General features: G+C 43.2%; 1 protein-coding gene across 2 annotated transcripts in view; it reads left to right on the forward strand.

Annotated features, from left to right (window-relative positions):
- GANC (glucosidase alpha, neutral C) overlaps positions 1-16,016 on the forward strand; it is a 388,017-nt gene that overhangs the window by 323,804 nt on the left and 48,197 nt on the right. For both annotated transcript variants that reach the window (XM_069208780.1, XM_069208781.1), the window contains one exon: positions 10,835-10,947. In XM_069208780.1, coding sequence (XP_069064881.1) covers positions 10,835-10,947 — 113 coding nt within the window. The remainder of the gene's footprint in view (positions 1-10,834; positions 10,948-16,016) is intronic.

Here is a 16,016-nt window from a genome sequence, read left to right on the forward strand (position 1 = left end):
TTTTGTTTATCCCAACTTTTTTTTAGAACCCTCTTCTGCTTGTTTAGTACAGTCCTTAGGGGTGGCACTCTGAATTTCAGGCTTCTTTGGCTTGACTCTCAAACTATCTCGTCCTATACTAGTATAGATTTCAGAGATAATTTTTGGTAGTTTACACTCCTGTTCTAACTGTGGAGCCTTCAGAAGCCGCTGGTATATAGCCAATGTTACTGTTTCCCCTCAGTAATGTTACTGAGTTTTATTGAGAAGACTGTGTCAAAGTAACGCATCCAAATCCAGGGCTCGAGCAGCCCCATGTTCATTTTGAATTTGTTTTAACACTTCCGGTAAATTGGCAAGTGTCTGGGTACCATGCGTGGTAGTGTAAATTGCAGTGAAGACTGTACCCCATGTGGTGCAGTCGTCCACTGAGGGAACCATTCTGATTGGCTAGCACACTGTGAGAATTCTATGTTTATCTTGGGGTTATTTTTTTGTGCTATCCAGAACTGACTTTTCTGACTTTTTGTGGGCGCCCTGCCCATGTTAGAATGTACTGTTTGTGGGTTAATCCCAGTAACGGCCAATTGGTGACTATCTGGTGCAGCCCATGCTGGGGCGGCATTCAAGGACAGCATAGCAAATTGTACAAGTGGTCTATAAAGTTGTAATAGCTCAATATAGAGTGTTCACTGGATAACACCATTTTTATGAAATGGGTGGCTATAGAATGCAGGTTGATTAAACACTAGTTAAATACATTGAGAGAATTCTGCTTCACATTGCAAGAAATGGAACAATAGGTTATTGACAATTACCCTGCTTTTGTTTGCAAGAGGCCAGACATGTTTTGGGTCTGGGATAACAAGACACAGAGCTCCAGTCCAGGCTTTCCATTTAAAATCAAAATCCATTTTGGGAGTTGAAGTCAAATTCACTGCTTTTTATGATCTGGCTTGACAGCTGAGCTGTCGCCAGCCAACTATATGAGAACTACCAGGAGAGGGGCTTTGGCTCCGCCATCATTTTGGAAGTCAGGAGTACATGTCTTGATTGGGTGGAAGTTGTGTGCTTCCACAAAAAAGTGCTTGCCCTCCACACACCTGTGATAATCTTGTTTATCTAGTTGCCTGAGCTTGTACATTTAGGAGCACACACCTCACATTATAATGCTTCGAAAGTGTATCATTTAACTAGATAATTTATGTTTCTTTCTGTGGTAGCAGCACAGATTGGAGAATACAGCAGTCATTGATTTGCATAGCGTTTTACGTCTGACTGGACAGATTTTTAGGTATCTAGGTCTGGCTTGACAGTTCAACTGTTAATTGACCTTTTAACTTACAACAATATTATTCTGCAGTTGTTAGCTTCCATGCAAATACACATCCATTTCCATGCGCTCTGCTTGAAATGCTTCACATTACCATATAAAATTATTTTAAACCCAGTCCTATTGCCAAAGCTAATGCTTATTATTAGTTTGAACAAAAACACCTAAAACATTGATATCCGAAAGAAAAAACCTACGGTGAGAAAGTGCCGTTGGGTAACCTTAGCAGTGTAGGGACTGCAAAGGTAGGCTGTGAGAAGTATGCGCAGGGCTGCGAAAAATATAAAAACTGCTACAAGAGCGGCCCAACCTAAAACAAAATGGCTGCTTTAGCAATGAGATTGGAAATCGAAAGTGTCAGGAGAGGTTTATAACTTTCAGAGCTGTACTGGCTTTGAAACACAGCCACCGTGTAAGGAAAGGCTGGGAGAAGAAAGCGAAACGAAATTACAGAGGACCCGAACCTTTCAGCTAAAAACTACTGTGGTAGAAAATAAAGTTGGTGATTTAATTGTTAGCAGTTCGGAGTGATTTCTACACATTAGAAGTGTTAATTATATAAGAGGAGACTACCTTGCATAACATTAATTAGTTGTCAGCAGAAAAGGAGCCAGGTGCGGCTGCCTCTGCCGGTGTTATTAAATTGTTGCCAGTAAGCAGAACACACTTCATCTGGGAAGCCTCTTCCCTCAGGGATGAACTTACTGGTAAAAAGGCAAAGCTGCATTAATAAACTGTCTGGAAGAGGAGGGCCCTCTGAGAATAGTGATGGCAGTGTACCAAAGGCAGAGGTGAAATAGTTTGGCGTCCAGCTGAGAGATAATGACTTAAAGGCGCTTGAGAATTTCCCCATTCCGGAGTTATCAATACCAGGTATACTAGTAACTCCGGGGATGGAAAATCCGACCCATTATGGTTTGGAACCTAAGGGTCCACTAGGGGGTGGGGCCTCCTGCCGAGATCTACCTAAGAGGTACTCTGCCCCACACCAAGCCCCCAACCCCCCTCCAAAAAAAAAAATGGTCGTTGAATGCTGTTGCTCATGTCCTGGGGTGTTTTCAAATCTCTCAATAGACATCAACTGTTTACTGCGTCTGAAAACGAGCTTCAAATCACAATTACAGTGGTTTTCAGCTGGTTTTCAGCTGGTTTTCCCTTCCACCCTCTGATTTTGGCTCCTCACAAGTGACCGTGTGAGGGGAGGCAAATCGAGTGACACACCGTGCCACCGTGTGAGTTGGCGGGTCTGTTCACCCTATAATCAGAGACTGCTGATCCTCGCCCATGGGTGATAGAAGCTGCTCACCTAGTTTCCACATAGGAGGCGTATCCCTATAGAACACAGACTTCCATCGCTGTCATAAAGCTAGACAAATTTCCCATCCTTCTGAAATAAGGCAATAAATCCATTGGCTTGAAATTGAGTTTTTGCTTTTTGGTTTAGAATTTTCATTTGGGCTTGTCTGGCTGTGCATGGGGAAGAGGAAGGCCTCCCTTACAATACTGTACTGAGGAGGGATTGCGGAAGAGGTGAATTTAACATGCAGTGTGCTTGCCACAGTGAAATCTGTGTACTGAATTTATCTAGCGCCAATGGTAGTAGGTGGCATGGACATTTCTCCACGATCTTTTGAATGATGTATTTGCATAGGTTTCTTCGGATATGACCCTAGATTGCGGTAGGACTGAACCGATTTTCCATGGAGAATGAAAGATCTACAACATTTCAATATTGGTATCCAAAAGAAGAAAGGGCTTTGGATGTTGGGTTCACAACGTATTGGACAGATTTTCCAAACATCCATAGATATACATTTATATTCAGTGGTAGATACACTGGATCTAACTGCAAATTATTACTTATAGTAAGTGGTTATCCTGAAAATCTGACATAGAACCAGCTTTTCTGGACCTATGTTGGACACCCTTGGCTTAAAGAATGGGGCCTGATAATGCTAAACGGTGAGTACGGAAGATATTCTGAATCAATGCATGCATTTTGCAAACTCGTCTTTATCTCAGAAAGACTACACTTTTATTTCTGAAGTCCATTTTTCTTATCATTTCTTATGTAACCTACCTGAACAGGTGGAGCGTGATCAGTTCCCTCAAGGTGATAATCTTGACAGCCCAACGCCGTACTCTGAAAAAGTAGGAAAGCGCTGTATTGAGAGCATTTCAATACATTTTAAACACAAGATACTACACATAAAACACTTTTTGTGGGATCCAGTTAAACGCGGGAAAATGATATTGTAAGATTACTACATAGTTCACTGTAGAGTTGTTCACTACTGCGACTAGGTGTGTACAAGAAGCTCCAAGGCATCAACTGTTAGGGAACAGTTTTCAAGCAGGACTTCCGACTGAGTAAACAGGCATGATCTCTAGACCAGGAGGAACTTTGTGAAGTTCTGTGACATTTGGAAGTGGTCACTACCAAATATGGCGTGGATCTGAAAAAACATAAAAAATTTATTAAACATGATTGTTTTTTAACAACAGGATACTTTAAATGACCCACACTGCTTAATGTCATAGAAACTCAAAATTATCAACAATTTTGGCAGCCTGTAACTGAGGTATTCATTAATGAGTTTTAGTGCAACGTACGCCACATAAGCATAAACTGTGACACTGCACTGCAAGGAGTGAATATGTCTCAATGGTAAGAAAGAATGGCGTGCACTAGCAATAGTATATCATAGAACATTAGGTAAATAGATGCCTTAATTAAGATGGGGTCAGTCCACAGAAAGACTCTGGGCCTGATGGATTGTATGGTATGAGATGACAGCATACTCATTGAGGTCCCAGTTTTCAGTATTCTAAGAATCCATTTGAAAAAAGATTGAGGTATCTCTCCAGATGTGTATGTTGTCTCGAGCATCATGGTCCGTGAGACCTTGCTAGGTACACAATTATTTCCACTAATGCTATGCTTTGTTTCTCCTTTGTACCTTGGTTGACCATAACAACTGTTCAGAGATATGCAGAGCCGTTCAGGACAAAAACATTGTCACCAACCTACTGAACGAATGAAAAACTTTCATATCCAAACCAAACATTAATAAAAAGAGTAATTATTGATTTACTTGACACAACAAAAACTTTAAATTGACATTACAGAATGAAATATTTTTAAAATATGTTTACGCATTCCCAGAGAAAACAGAGGCCCTAACCATGTATGCTGAAGTCATCGGGGAATATAAAAAAACTCTGAGGAATGACCATCTCATTCAGGAGGACATGAGCCTATGAGGTGAGGGCATTGAGTGAGTGCACATGGCTCGAGAAAGCCTAGCATGAGCACGGAGTCACACATTCTACCTTAAGCCATAGTTTTAATTAGAGAGCAAAGTTAATCTCTTAGAGTTAGGGTTGAAGGCTGTGTGCAAGGAGACCACCACCACTCCTGGTATGCTGACTGGGAGCTCTTTGTGGAGCCCCTAGTGGAGATGTCTTTCAACAGCTTATCGTACATGAAAAGGTTGCAAACCTTCCTGCTTCTTGCCTTGGTTCGTTCATTTATTGTGGATTTTCTGTAGCTCTCACTCACCCTTGACTTGGTGCTAGAGGGGTGTATCTGAACACGGCCCCATGTGCCTGACTGACAGACACAGGTCCTGGCAATGGACAGGTTTTTCAATCCTGAATTAAATTAAAATTGAGTGGGACATGGCACTTACTCATTCCTTCTTCGGATGTGTGCTGCGACGTCGCCTTACTCCCCCAATGAGCCTTTGAAAATATTAAAATTAGTCAATGGTACCAGGTTGTATTAGCAGTATTTTGCAAATGCTGTTTTAGAGAACTTCAGAACTGGATGTATGAAATCCCAGCGAAGATTGGGTGATATATATCACTTTAAATTGACCACGATTTCAAATATTAGTGTATGATCTTAATTAGAATGACATTTGTTATTACCCTATTAGTCTCCATTTTGCAACCCTCTAAAACAGGAATTCGCTCCAATGCATTTCAATGGAATCAATACTGAAGCACTTTCAACAGGCACAATGGAAGAGTTATCTTCATGTAAACTTCCACCTACATGGAACCTTGAACAAATCCCCCTCTAACAAATATTCTTGCAAATTACACAACAGATTTTAAGGTTCGGATTTACAATAGCAATATTGTTTAAGAACGAGGGCACCCCCAGGGTGTGATGTTTTCCTCAGGCCTTTGAATGTACCCTGATCAACCTGGGAGTGCCTTCCCCCTTGGACAATGTTGCGTAATTATGCAGATTCTACTGTTATCTCTGGTCACGTGCCAGTATATCAGCAGAGAGCTCTTTCCAACATTAGTCAATGGACAGTGACGAATACGTTCAGCTAAAACTCAGTGAGTAACATTTGCAAAGAGTAACTATAAGAGGAGATAGTTCATTGCTGGAACAAAATTGAAGGAGGTGTGCGTATAGGTGTCAGTATTTTTCCAAATGGACTAAAGATTGGCAGCTGGACGCAAATTCAAGATCTGCATAAATCCTACCCAATGCCTTTTCCCATGTTAACAAGGTATGGTGGATGATCACCTAAACTCCTACTATAGTCTTACAGTGCCATAGTTCTACTGATGGATATGGTGCTGGCGCGTGCAGATATCAGGCAGCCATTTGATAGTTGGAAGCACCAATCCGAAGATGAATATTGGGTTTAAGATAAAGTATCTACTTGGAGATAGTCTTTTCCTCCTCCTAATACCTGCCTTTGGTTAATTTAAAATTAGTTGCTCCAACCAAGATGTTGGGATGGGAGACACTTTTCTGTACCATATAGTAATTTTTTTTTTAATTGCACAATAGTGGGTACACCCCACGATAGAAACAGCATAAAACTCAAGCGGAGAATAACGCACTGGGTTGCTACAGGGTCATTCAAGCTTTGAGAAGCAGCGGAACACAAACGGATGCCCCAGACAACCTGGAGAATGCCTAGCATAGCAGTAGAAGGCATTAAGGCACAGAGACCGGTGACTACGTGGGCAGAAGGAGCACAAACCCCAGTATAGTGTGAGGCCCGCAACAAACTGGCGGGCATGTGGAAAACATTGAGGAAGAGACCCCTCTAGGTATCCACATCACACAAACTGGAGCGCAGCAGCACTGAATTGCTCTAGCCGGTGGCTGTGCAGTCAAGCCCAACAAATGGGTTGGGGTGAGAAAAGGGAAGAAAACTGGAGTGGAGTGCCCATGCAAGACACAATAAAGGACCAAAGCATCCAAAACATTTGGAATACGTGGAGAGTGGTGGCAGCCTATAGTGGGAGGAAATTGCTCAGGCTACAAAATAGGTAGATGTAAGAATTTGCACTCTTAAGCCAACTAAGCACAGTCCACAGTACACAGCCACCAGAAGTGATAAACTAACAGACTAACAGACAAGGGCGAGGAGCATAACAAAAAGCTGATACCTTAAAACTGATAAGGTAAAGTAATCTTACATTAACCTCGCAACTCCCTAAGCTGAATAGCATGAAGAAGCATAGGAAAGGCCATATCTCTGGGTGTCCTAAAGTGAGGGAAAAGTCTATTCACATTAAATAAAATGGAAGTCCTAAAAAAATATCTTTACCGAGCTGCTGAAAATGTTCTGTTTTTAAATTAAGGAGGTAATATGTGACATGGAGGATGGAGGAAACAGATGTGTAAGGAATGGAAGGTGAGGATCTCTTGCATCGACTATTTTAGTCCTTTAAAAATTATATTATGCCGTAAATGGCAACGGTCTAAATGTGGAGAGCGGTGGAGAGAAACGAGTGCCTGAAAGTTACCTGTACCCTCCACATTATCTAATTTAGTGGTAAGGATGCACTTTTACAGGAACACAAATCTGTTTGCAAACAGGTATTTAATGAAGGTTTTTGTTCTAAAATGGGTAGTCAGACCCCCTTCTAAAAAGATTTGCCATTTAGGCATTTTAGTTTCCTTTTTGCTCTCCCTTTTAGTTTATTTCAGTACATTTATTTTCTATCTCTCTGTGTCAACGTGCACTGGCTTCAAAAGTATGTTTATTGGAAGTAAAATATAAGAAAATCATAAAATACATTTAAACATAAGTATTTATTATTTGGCATGTCTACCTTATAAATTACTACATTCAAAGTTAATGATGTATGAAATGTTTTAAAATAAGCAACGTCATTTTTGAGACATATATATTTAATCTAGAGATATAGATAGATCAGACAAAAATTGGCAAACCATTGGAGAGTTAAAATCTAATTTTCCATGTGCTCAAATAATTCTATTAGTTTGTAAACCAATAAATTGGTCCCAGATCCTTCTCTTGTGTTTCTGTAGTATCTTGTAACAGTCTTCTTTGTAACGCTTGAAAAGCCATATTTGAGCTTACATCATGCACCGTTTTTCTCTTCACAGCAAAGTGATAGCTGTATAAACACGTCCCTGCACATAAACACTGAATATTTTTTTCCTGGTTGATAAATACCCGTGATGTTTTCGGTTTGAGAGCACTGCAAGCAAATACGTGATTATAAGTGTTCATCCTACCGCGAGTTAAGGACAGTGCGAACTGAACAGTTAACCAAGTGTTTTGAAACAGAGTGAAAACTCTCCAGAATTGCACAGCTTGAGCTGATTTTCAGGCTCAGAATCTTCAAGTATTTAAGAGAGACCCATTGAGCGATAGAGAAGGTTTTATGTTGTGTGCCTGTCCTATTTCAAGATCTTGTAGCAGCCAAGATGAGAACACCTTTCATGTGTGTACTCCTCTTCATAGGAACCGAAGGAATCTATGGCTGCCTTCACCAGCAGCATGTCTCCCAGTGAAGGCACATCCTGAGAGCTAGGGTTACGCTCTTGTTCTTCATTAGAAACCTGTGAATGTCACAGACGGCTGTTGTGGGAGGAGTTTGGGCTGTGACTGTAATGAGACATGTCTAGGCATCTAGCAATGGATTTCCAGGGTAGCTATTAACTGACCAGACCCAAGATCAAAAGTAGCGCTTAAGTTGTGTACAGCACTTTCAGTTACAATAAACAGTAGTCCCAGGGAGCCCACGTACGGGACGTTCAGCGAATGTTAAAGATTTTTTTCCCGGTCGCTCAATAAATTATCCCTTCTTTTCTCCTGAGTAACCCATCACGTGCATGGAATTATCACAGATCTTCTTAGTTTCAGTCACTGGTCTCCTAATATATTTTATAAATAAATGTGACAAAATTGCGGGGACACCTCAGCCCTGTAATGTATCCCAAGCCCAAAGGGTTACCAGATTCACTTTAATAAAAGTTGTAAAGCTGTAGATAAATCAAAGAATGCACAATGCAGTCCCACCAACGAACAGACAGTGCAGTGGCAGTGCATTAACACCTAAAGAATTGTTGTCAAGACTTTGCGTCATCAATATGCTCTTTCCACACTGTGCTGGAGCAACAGGGGAACTTGAACCAGGTCATTTAATTGCACAAGGATCACTTTAGCCACTATTTTGCTGGTGGGGTAAGCTCCAAGTGCAGCTGGTATTTATTAGAACACGCTTTCTTAGGTTCAGGAGCAACTGAGAACCAGAACACGATTCTGGGAGCCCACAGAGTAGAGATTTAACCTTAAAGACTGGGAAAATAACTTGTTCCCAACAACTTCTGACAGCTCTGTTGCAGGCCAGCAACACCACACTTATGAAAAGGAGATCTACCAGCTGCAAATGAGCCCTTGATGCCTTCCTTACTTATTTCTCATTGGAATTCTTCAGATTTACCTCCAGTCATAACAAAAGCCAGGCATAGTATGTTATCATAACCTTACCTGGAAGGAACTTGTATTTTTAAAAGCCTCTGAATATAAGGTCCTAGCATGTGTGACTCATATCAATAGTGCTATAACAGTAACCGCTTTAGTTTATTGGGAGTGGGGCAACTACTAAAAGCCAAATGATGTTGAGAATGTAGGGCCAGGTGTATCAAGACTAGTTGCAAATTGTGTAAATTGCAAATGGGGCAAATTGTTTATCAACTTTTAGTGACCAGCCTTTAATTTTTTTTTATGCAAGCTATTTACTATTACGTTGCATCACAATGGTTGTGTTGCAGGGGATCGCAGAATGACCTCCCTAATGAATATTAATTTTATAGGTCTCAGTTTTGGAACCCCATGTGATTGGCTGCAAACTGAAGGATGGGAGCCTGCAAGGAACAGTAGACCCTCTGTGTTTGCATTCACCAATGGGAATATTCTTTTGGTAGAACGCGCGTGTTCCTTAAAGAAACCAGTGCTGCTTTGAAAGAAATGTTTCCATTTGAAAAAAATATGGGTATGGGGTACTGTCTGTGCTCCACTCCCCGACTACCAACACCATTCACAAAGCGGGAGGTGCCCCCAAGGGCACCTTCCTCATGGTGAATCAGTTACTACCTCCTTTGAGGTATTGTTAACTGGCAATGGTTTGCGATGCAACCGACTGATACATACAATACCGAAATGAAATTAGGAAAGAATGCCCATTCACGTCCCTTCCTAACTGCAGTGCTGTATAGGTTGGTAATATCCTTTTGTGAGTCAGATTTGCTTTTCCAACTCATAAAATGAGTGTTAAATATACCAATATTCCATTTTGTGTCCCTTATATTTTGTAAATCGTAGGGTTTGTGATCGCAACAAGGCTTTGTACATCAGGTCTGTAGTGTGGATGGTATAATTTGTGGTTAAGGGACTCAACCCAGATGGAGCTAATTCAGCTTGAACTTTTTCTTGTTTCTTATGGCTCTCTGGCATTGGTGGTCAGTTTTTATATTGTAGCTTGCAAATCCAAGCACCAGTTTACTTGAGATGAAAGACAATTAGGGCTCACTCGAATGTGTCATCTCATTGCTGTCTGCCATGTGACCTTTACATTCAGAAGCAGTTTCAACCCGCTTGTTTTTCCAGTTGAGTTGGGTCTAAAATTCTGGTGAGCGCTTTATTGGGACATTGAGTCCTGTAGGAAAAGCCTTTAGCATCTCCCTTCACCCAGCACCGTAAGCCAGGATCCAGATGATGAGAATCCAGCATAAGGAGTATGCTACCTTATTTTGGTTCTCATAGAAGGCACTGGCACTTTGGGCTTGGACTGGGTCCCGTGCTGCAGGTATAACTGGCCTGGTTGAATCTCCATCAGTAAATGAGATAAGACAAAATTATGAAGTGGAGAGTTGGATTCTAGACTCCATTTTCTATCATGCCACATGGGATGAAAATGAAAATGACCATTAATTTGAATGCATTTTGTATTTTTAACGACAGTGATGTTAAATGGTTTATTATTTCAGGTTCTGCCAAATTTCAGGCGTCTGAGAGGTACAGGATACATCATGAATGTATTGCTCCTGTAGGATATATAAATAATTTTAATGTTTTTCTTCTAAAGTAAACTAATTTTGGACTTGCAAATAGCCTTTTTTTCTGGGTTGGCAGCTAGAGTTCGGAATGATGTCATTATGTCTTGCTAAATGGTGAATGGTAAAAAGTTGTGTTAAATCTCACTCGTCCTTTCCCCTAATGTTTGTAGGGTTCAGCTGTCGGAGAGATTTATATTGACGATGGACATTCATTTCAGTACCTTCATAAGAATGAGTTCCTTCACAGAAGATTCATATACAACAACTCTGTGCTTTCCTCCAGGTATGCCTGCATGAGGATCCTCCATATGTAATATATACATTGTTTGAGTTTAATCATTGAAAAGGATACTTTTCACAAGTTGTGCCGACATCACAAATTACGCTGTGTGTTTCCACTAGATTATTATCTTTCTGAATGATCAAGCTGGTCCTCAGTCTCTCTCTTTTATCAACATTCATAGAATCCAATTCACTGGCCAGGGAGTTTAGCTCTGTTTATCCCTCTTGAAGGCCTGATTTCCATGTGGGTTGCCTGACCACAGATTTTCACAAGACCAAATGTTGATAGCAACGGTCCCTAGAATGATAGAAAAAGAGGTTGCCCACTAAAGGCAGAGGGGACAGGTGATCAAAAGACATGTGGCAGATGATTCAATTGAGGGAGTTTTGGTTAAAAATGCATTGGCCTTCATCTTATTTTCAAAGTAGGTTCTGGGACAGTGACCATTTGGTGTTCACTGCAACATCGTGATGGATGGAAGGCTTGAATTAATCTCAGCCACTGGTAATCGCTCGGGCCGTGTTCTAGTCCGTTGTTTTTTGGCCACTATAGAAAAAGGCCAGCCTTATGCAGATGAGTATCGACCCTGCTCCTAATGGGAACAGCCTGTCCTGAACTCCCAGAAAGGCGACAAGCAGCCTCAGACCAGTTTTGACCTTTTGTTATTGCATTTGGTGTCTCCATCACAACCCTTCTTTCAAGCTCATCACCAGTGAAAGGAAGCAGAAGCACAGAGCCATCCTGGGATACAAAGAGCACTCTATCCCTGACAGAAGCAAGAGAGGGCAGGCAGGTTTCCCCTGCTGGCAACAAACGCCATACAGACAACATCTTCAGATAACCATTCTATGGAACTCCTACATAAGGTTTCACTTTAAAATCCCTATACTTAATAATGAGAAAGACCTAGCAAATCCCTTTCCCTTCTGTTCCCTCTTCCACTCTGTCCATCACTCTTTATCTTTCTCTCTGTATACCTCATCTGTCTTGACTCCTCTACTACTGACTTCTTACCTTTCATTTCTCTGCTCACCTTGCTTTTACTCCTATATGTACAATTTCTATCCCCCACTGTATTTATTCTTCTCTTTCCTATTTCTTCTGTCTTTAGCTCTCTGCTCTTGCTCCCTCTTTCACATTCTCCATGTTTTCCTCTCTTTCCTTGTTTCTCTGTCCTGCAATCTCCTCCTAGTCTGTTAATGTTAATAGATTTGTAAAGCACGCAAAGGCCATTCAGCGTCTTGGCACTAGTGTCTTTTATGATACACAACTAATGAGGGGCCAATGGAAAGGAACAGCTTGTGTCCTTTCATAATAATTATAGCAGTCCTTCAGACAATTGTGAGTACTTCCTTTGAAAGTATGTCACCTCCTGAGAAAAAAATACTTTTAATGCATGCAGTGTATAGTTAGACTGTGGTTTGAACCGTTGCAGTTCAGGGTACATGAGTATCTCCATATGTACCCAGGTATCTCCAAGACTGAAATCTGGGTGCGGCAAACTATATACCTAACTATTTCTGCAGCAGACAAAGTAAACCTACACACTATATTTCACAAAAGACCAATAAGAAAGTATAGTGGTAGGACTTAAGCATTCTCAGTCTAATTTAAGCTACATCTCACTTACCCCAGCTCTACGAGGTAATATACATTATACCCAACCTGAAAGGTGAAAGAGCTGTTCAGACTAGAGATAGGAGGCAGGAAAAAATGGAACTCGCCCTGAGAGGCCCTGAGGAGGTAAAGACCAGCTGCATATCCCATTATAACTGGAGGGGTTCGGACATTGCCACTGGGAGTGAAGAGAGGCCCACTGCTTTCTCCCCTCCAGTGGCACTATTGCTGCCACTAGCCCTCCAGGCTCATTTGCTGGAATCTTTGCTGAGGAGCTTACTAGGCAGATTCTGGTGCACAACGAGGAGCATGGACCGGTCGGCCCACTTCACTGCTGAGCTGAGAACCTTTGTAGGGGCATCTGAGGAAGCACCAGTGCAGGATTACCCCCAGGGCTGGCCACATCGACACGTCCACCCACGACCGCACTATTACGGTGGGACGCTCATGTTTTCCGTTTCCCGGTTGCCCTTGCTGCGTATAGTGGATCATGGCAACAGCCCGCGCTAAGAAAGATCACGCCTTGATGGATTCCTTATTGAAATCTCCCGGGAGTAAGGTGGGGGATGGGTCCACCTTTCCCGACCAACATCAGCAGTCTGATGGAGAAAAGGAAGGGAGAGCCCAGTCACCACACATTCCTGGAAGCCCTCTTCACCTCCCTTTGTGAGGACTTGCAAATGATGAAGAGGGATCTTTCACAGGACTTGAAGGAAGTTTGGCGTAAAGTAGCAGAAATCAGTGATAGGTTCTCAACCCTGGAGGATCATGAGACTATCTGGGACGAGGAAATAGAACAGCTCCAGCAGGAAGTCATAAGGCTCCACTAGCAACAGCTTGACCTACAACCCCATGCGTAGGACTTAGACTACTGGTCCCAGCAAAACAATATACGGATTCCGGAGGCCCCAACTGATGCAGAAGGGATAGGCATTTATGCTTATATCAAAGCATTGTTTCTCCAGATCCTGAATCAGCATAGAGAAAAGACATTCCGCTCAATAGGGTCCACAGGGTGTGCCTACCGCAACCTGGGAACTCTCAGCCGGGCAATATTTTTGATTGCGTCCATGACTTTCAACTCTAATAATTGCTTTTACGCAGAGCCAGATACCTTCACACAGTGACAATCAGAGGGCATACCCTGGTCCTGTACCAAGGCCTAGCGGCCATCACTTTGCAAAAAAGGAGAGTGTTCCGCCTGTGATGAATGAATAACCTACTCTTGATGCCACCCCTTCTGCATGATCTTCCGTTAGTAAAGGAAACCACCAGCACCGATCCTTTGCGGCGGCTTGCAGGGCATTACAAATCGAGAGTCCCTCAGACGATATTCAGCACCCTGCCCAGCGAGAATGCAGGAATGGGAAGCGTTCCAGGTGGAGGAGCTGGAAGGCTTCCCCAAGTGCAGACCCTGAAACAATGGCAAATGAACGCTGCGCGGTGCTGGAGTCCATGTCAGGAGAGGCTGATGGGTGAGATCCTTTTGGACTGCAAAGGAGATGCCTGGTGAAAGGCCAAGACCCAGGGTACGGGGCAGATGTGGGGGTATGGAATGCACACCTATGTGAAGCTACCGACCCCGCTACCAAACTACCCACGGGGACAATGCTGGGCAACCCTGGCTCTATGAACTGGTTGATGTTCTGTTTTTGTTCTGTTGGGGTTTTGATTTGAACATGGGGATCGGAGCACGGTAGTCAGAACACACATGTAGATTCCCCTGGAAAAGTACTGCCTTTACATGCCGATCAGGACCCCTTACAAGGGCCAGATACCTAAGTGTAGGGTCTGACTCTCTACATCACATGATAAATTAAACGTTATCACCCTTAACGTCAAGGGTTCTAATAATGCGACCAAGCGATGTGTGATCCTGTCCTATTTAGAGCACACAGAAGCTGACCTGTGCCTAGAGCAGGAGAAATATCTACTCCTTGGGGACATAGTCTTAGATCCCGGGCCTTTTCACAGTAGTATTTTTCCTCTGCTGACACTAAGATGGTGGGAGTGGCCTTGCTAGCCTCCAGATTGTTGTGGGGAAAGGTGGGGAACAAGGAGTCTGGGGATGGGGGAGACTACAGGGTGCATGGTGGTGGACTCCCTTTATGTGCCCAACAAGAACCAGGAAAGATTCCTTAGACGGACCTTGGCGGAGATGATGTCCTAACAAGATAAGCTGGTGTTACTGGACGGGGACCTGAACCTGTTTTTTCACAATGACTTAGGCAGATCAGCACACAGGTATGGGGCAGCTGGGGCTATCTCTGCAGCATGAGCCCAGTGAGTGCGGGAGCTGGGACTCGGGACCTCTGGTGTGAACGCCACCCTCAGACACGTGATTAACCTTCTATTCTCACGCCCATAAGATGTACGCCCGACTGGACCACTTTCTGGGAACTGCAGGAATTCAGAATCTTCTCACAGACATTACAATAGAACCCCACTGTCTATCCAACCATGCCGCAGTTTCTCTGACTCTTGGGCTCCCACCGCTTGAAGGGGCATCTCGGCCTTGAAGAATAAGAGAAACTTTCCTACAGCGGTCAGTGCTTTTGGAACAAATTACCTAGGCCACCACACTCAATCTAGACTTGAACGATACCCCTGACATTTCTGTCTCCCTCCTTAGGGAGGCCCTGAAAGCTGTAATAAGGGGAGAATTAATAGCGATCTCGGCAGCCGATAACAAGCTCTGGAGAGGGAAAAGGGAGCAGCGCTGCCAGCAAGTACTGGAGCTGGAATGGATCCATAAATGTACTGGCATGCCTCACATCTGGCGTCAGTTAGAAGTGGCTCGAGCACAACTTGCGGGGCTGGACCAGGACAGAGCAGAGTATGCTCTACTTCAACTCCAACACTCTTTTTATATGGGAGGGAATAGGTGTGGTCGCTTGCTAGCCAATCGACTTCGGGCACAGAGACAGGCAGCAGGGATGGAGTCCCTCAGAGTGCCTGACTGCACTGCAGTTGTAGGGGATGCTCCCATAGCGTCGACCTTTTGCCAGTTCTACAAAAATCTCTGCTCGCTATGTGCTCACATTGAGGAAGACCCTGAGGCATATCTTAGAGGTGCCGACACTGCGAGTGACGGTAGAATAGGCAGAGGCCGTCTGATCATAATAGAAGAGGTTATGTCAGCCATTACATGACTGAAACCTCTTAAATCAGCAGGCCCTGACGGGTTCCCCTCTCTATTTTATAAAACATTCTGACTGCTCGTGATGCCTATATTGACTTGCCTCTTCATTGCGATAGCTGGACACGGCTTGGTCCAGCCCTCTATGATGGAGGCATCAATAGGGGTTCTTCCAAAGCCAGGGAAGGATCCTCAACAGCGTGGGTCCTTTAGACCAATATCACTGCTAAACTTTGATGTCAAACTCCGTACCAGTATTTTGAACTCTGGGCTGAATCCACTCATGCCAGGGCGGATTGACCCGGACCAAGTG

The sequence above is a fragment of the Pleurodeles waltl genome, chromosome 9 (genome assembly GCF_031143425.1).
Source record: "Pleurodeles waltl isolate 20211129_DDA chromosome 9, aPleWal1.hap1.20221129, whole genome shotgun sequence".
Lineage (NCBI taxonomy): Eukaryota > Metazoa > Chordata > Amphibia > Caudata > Salamandridae > Pleurodeles > Pleurodeles waltl.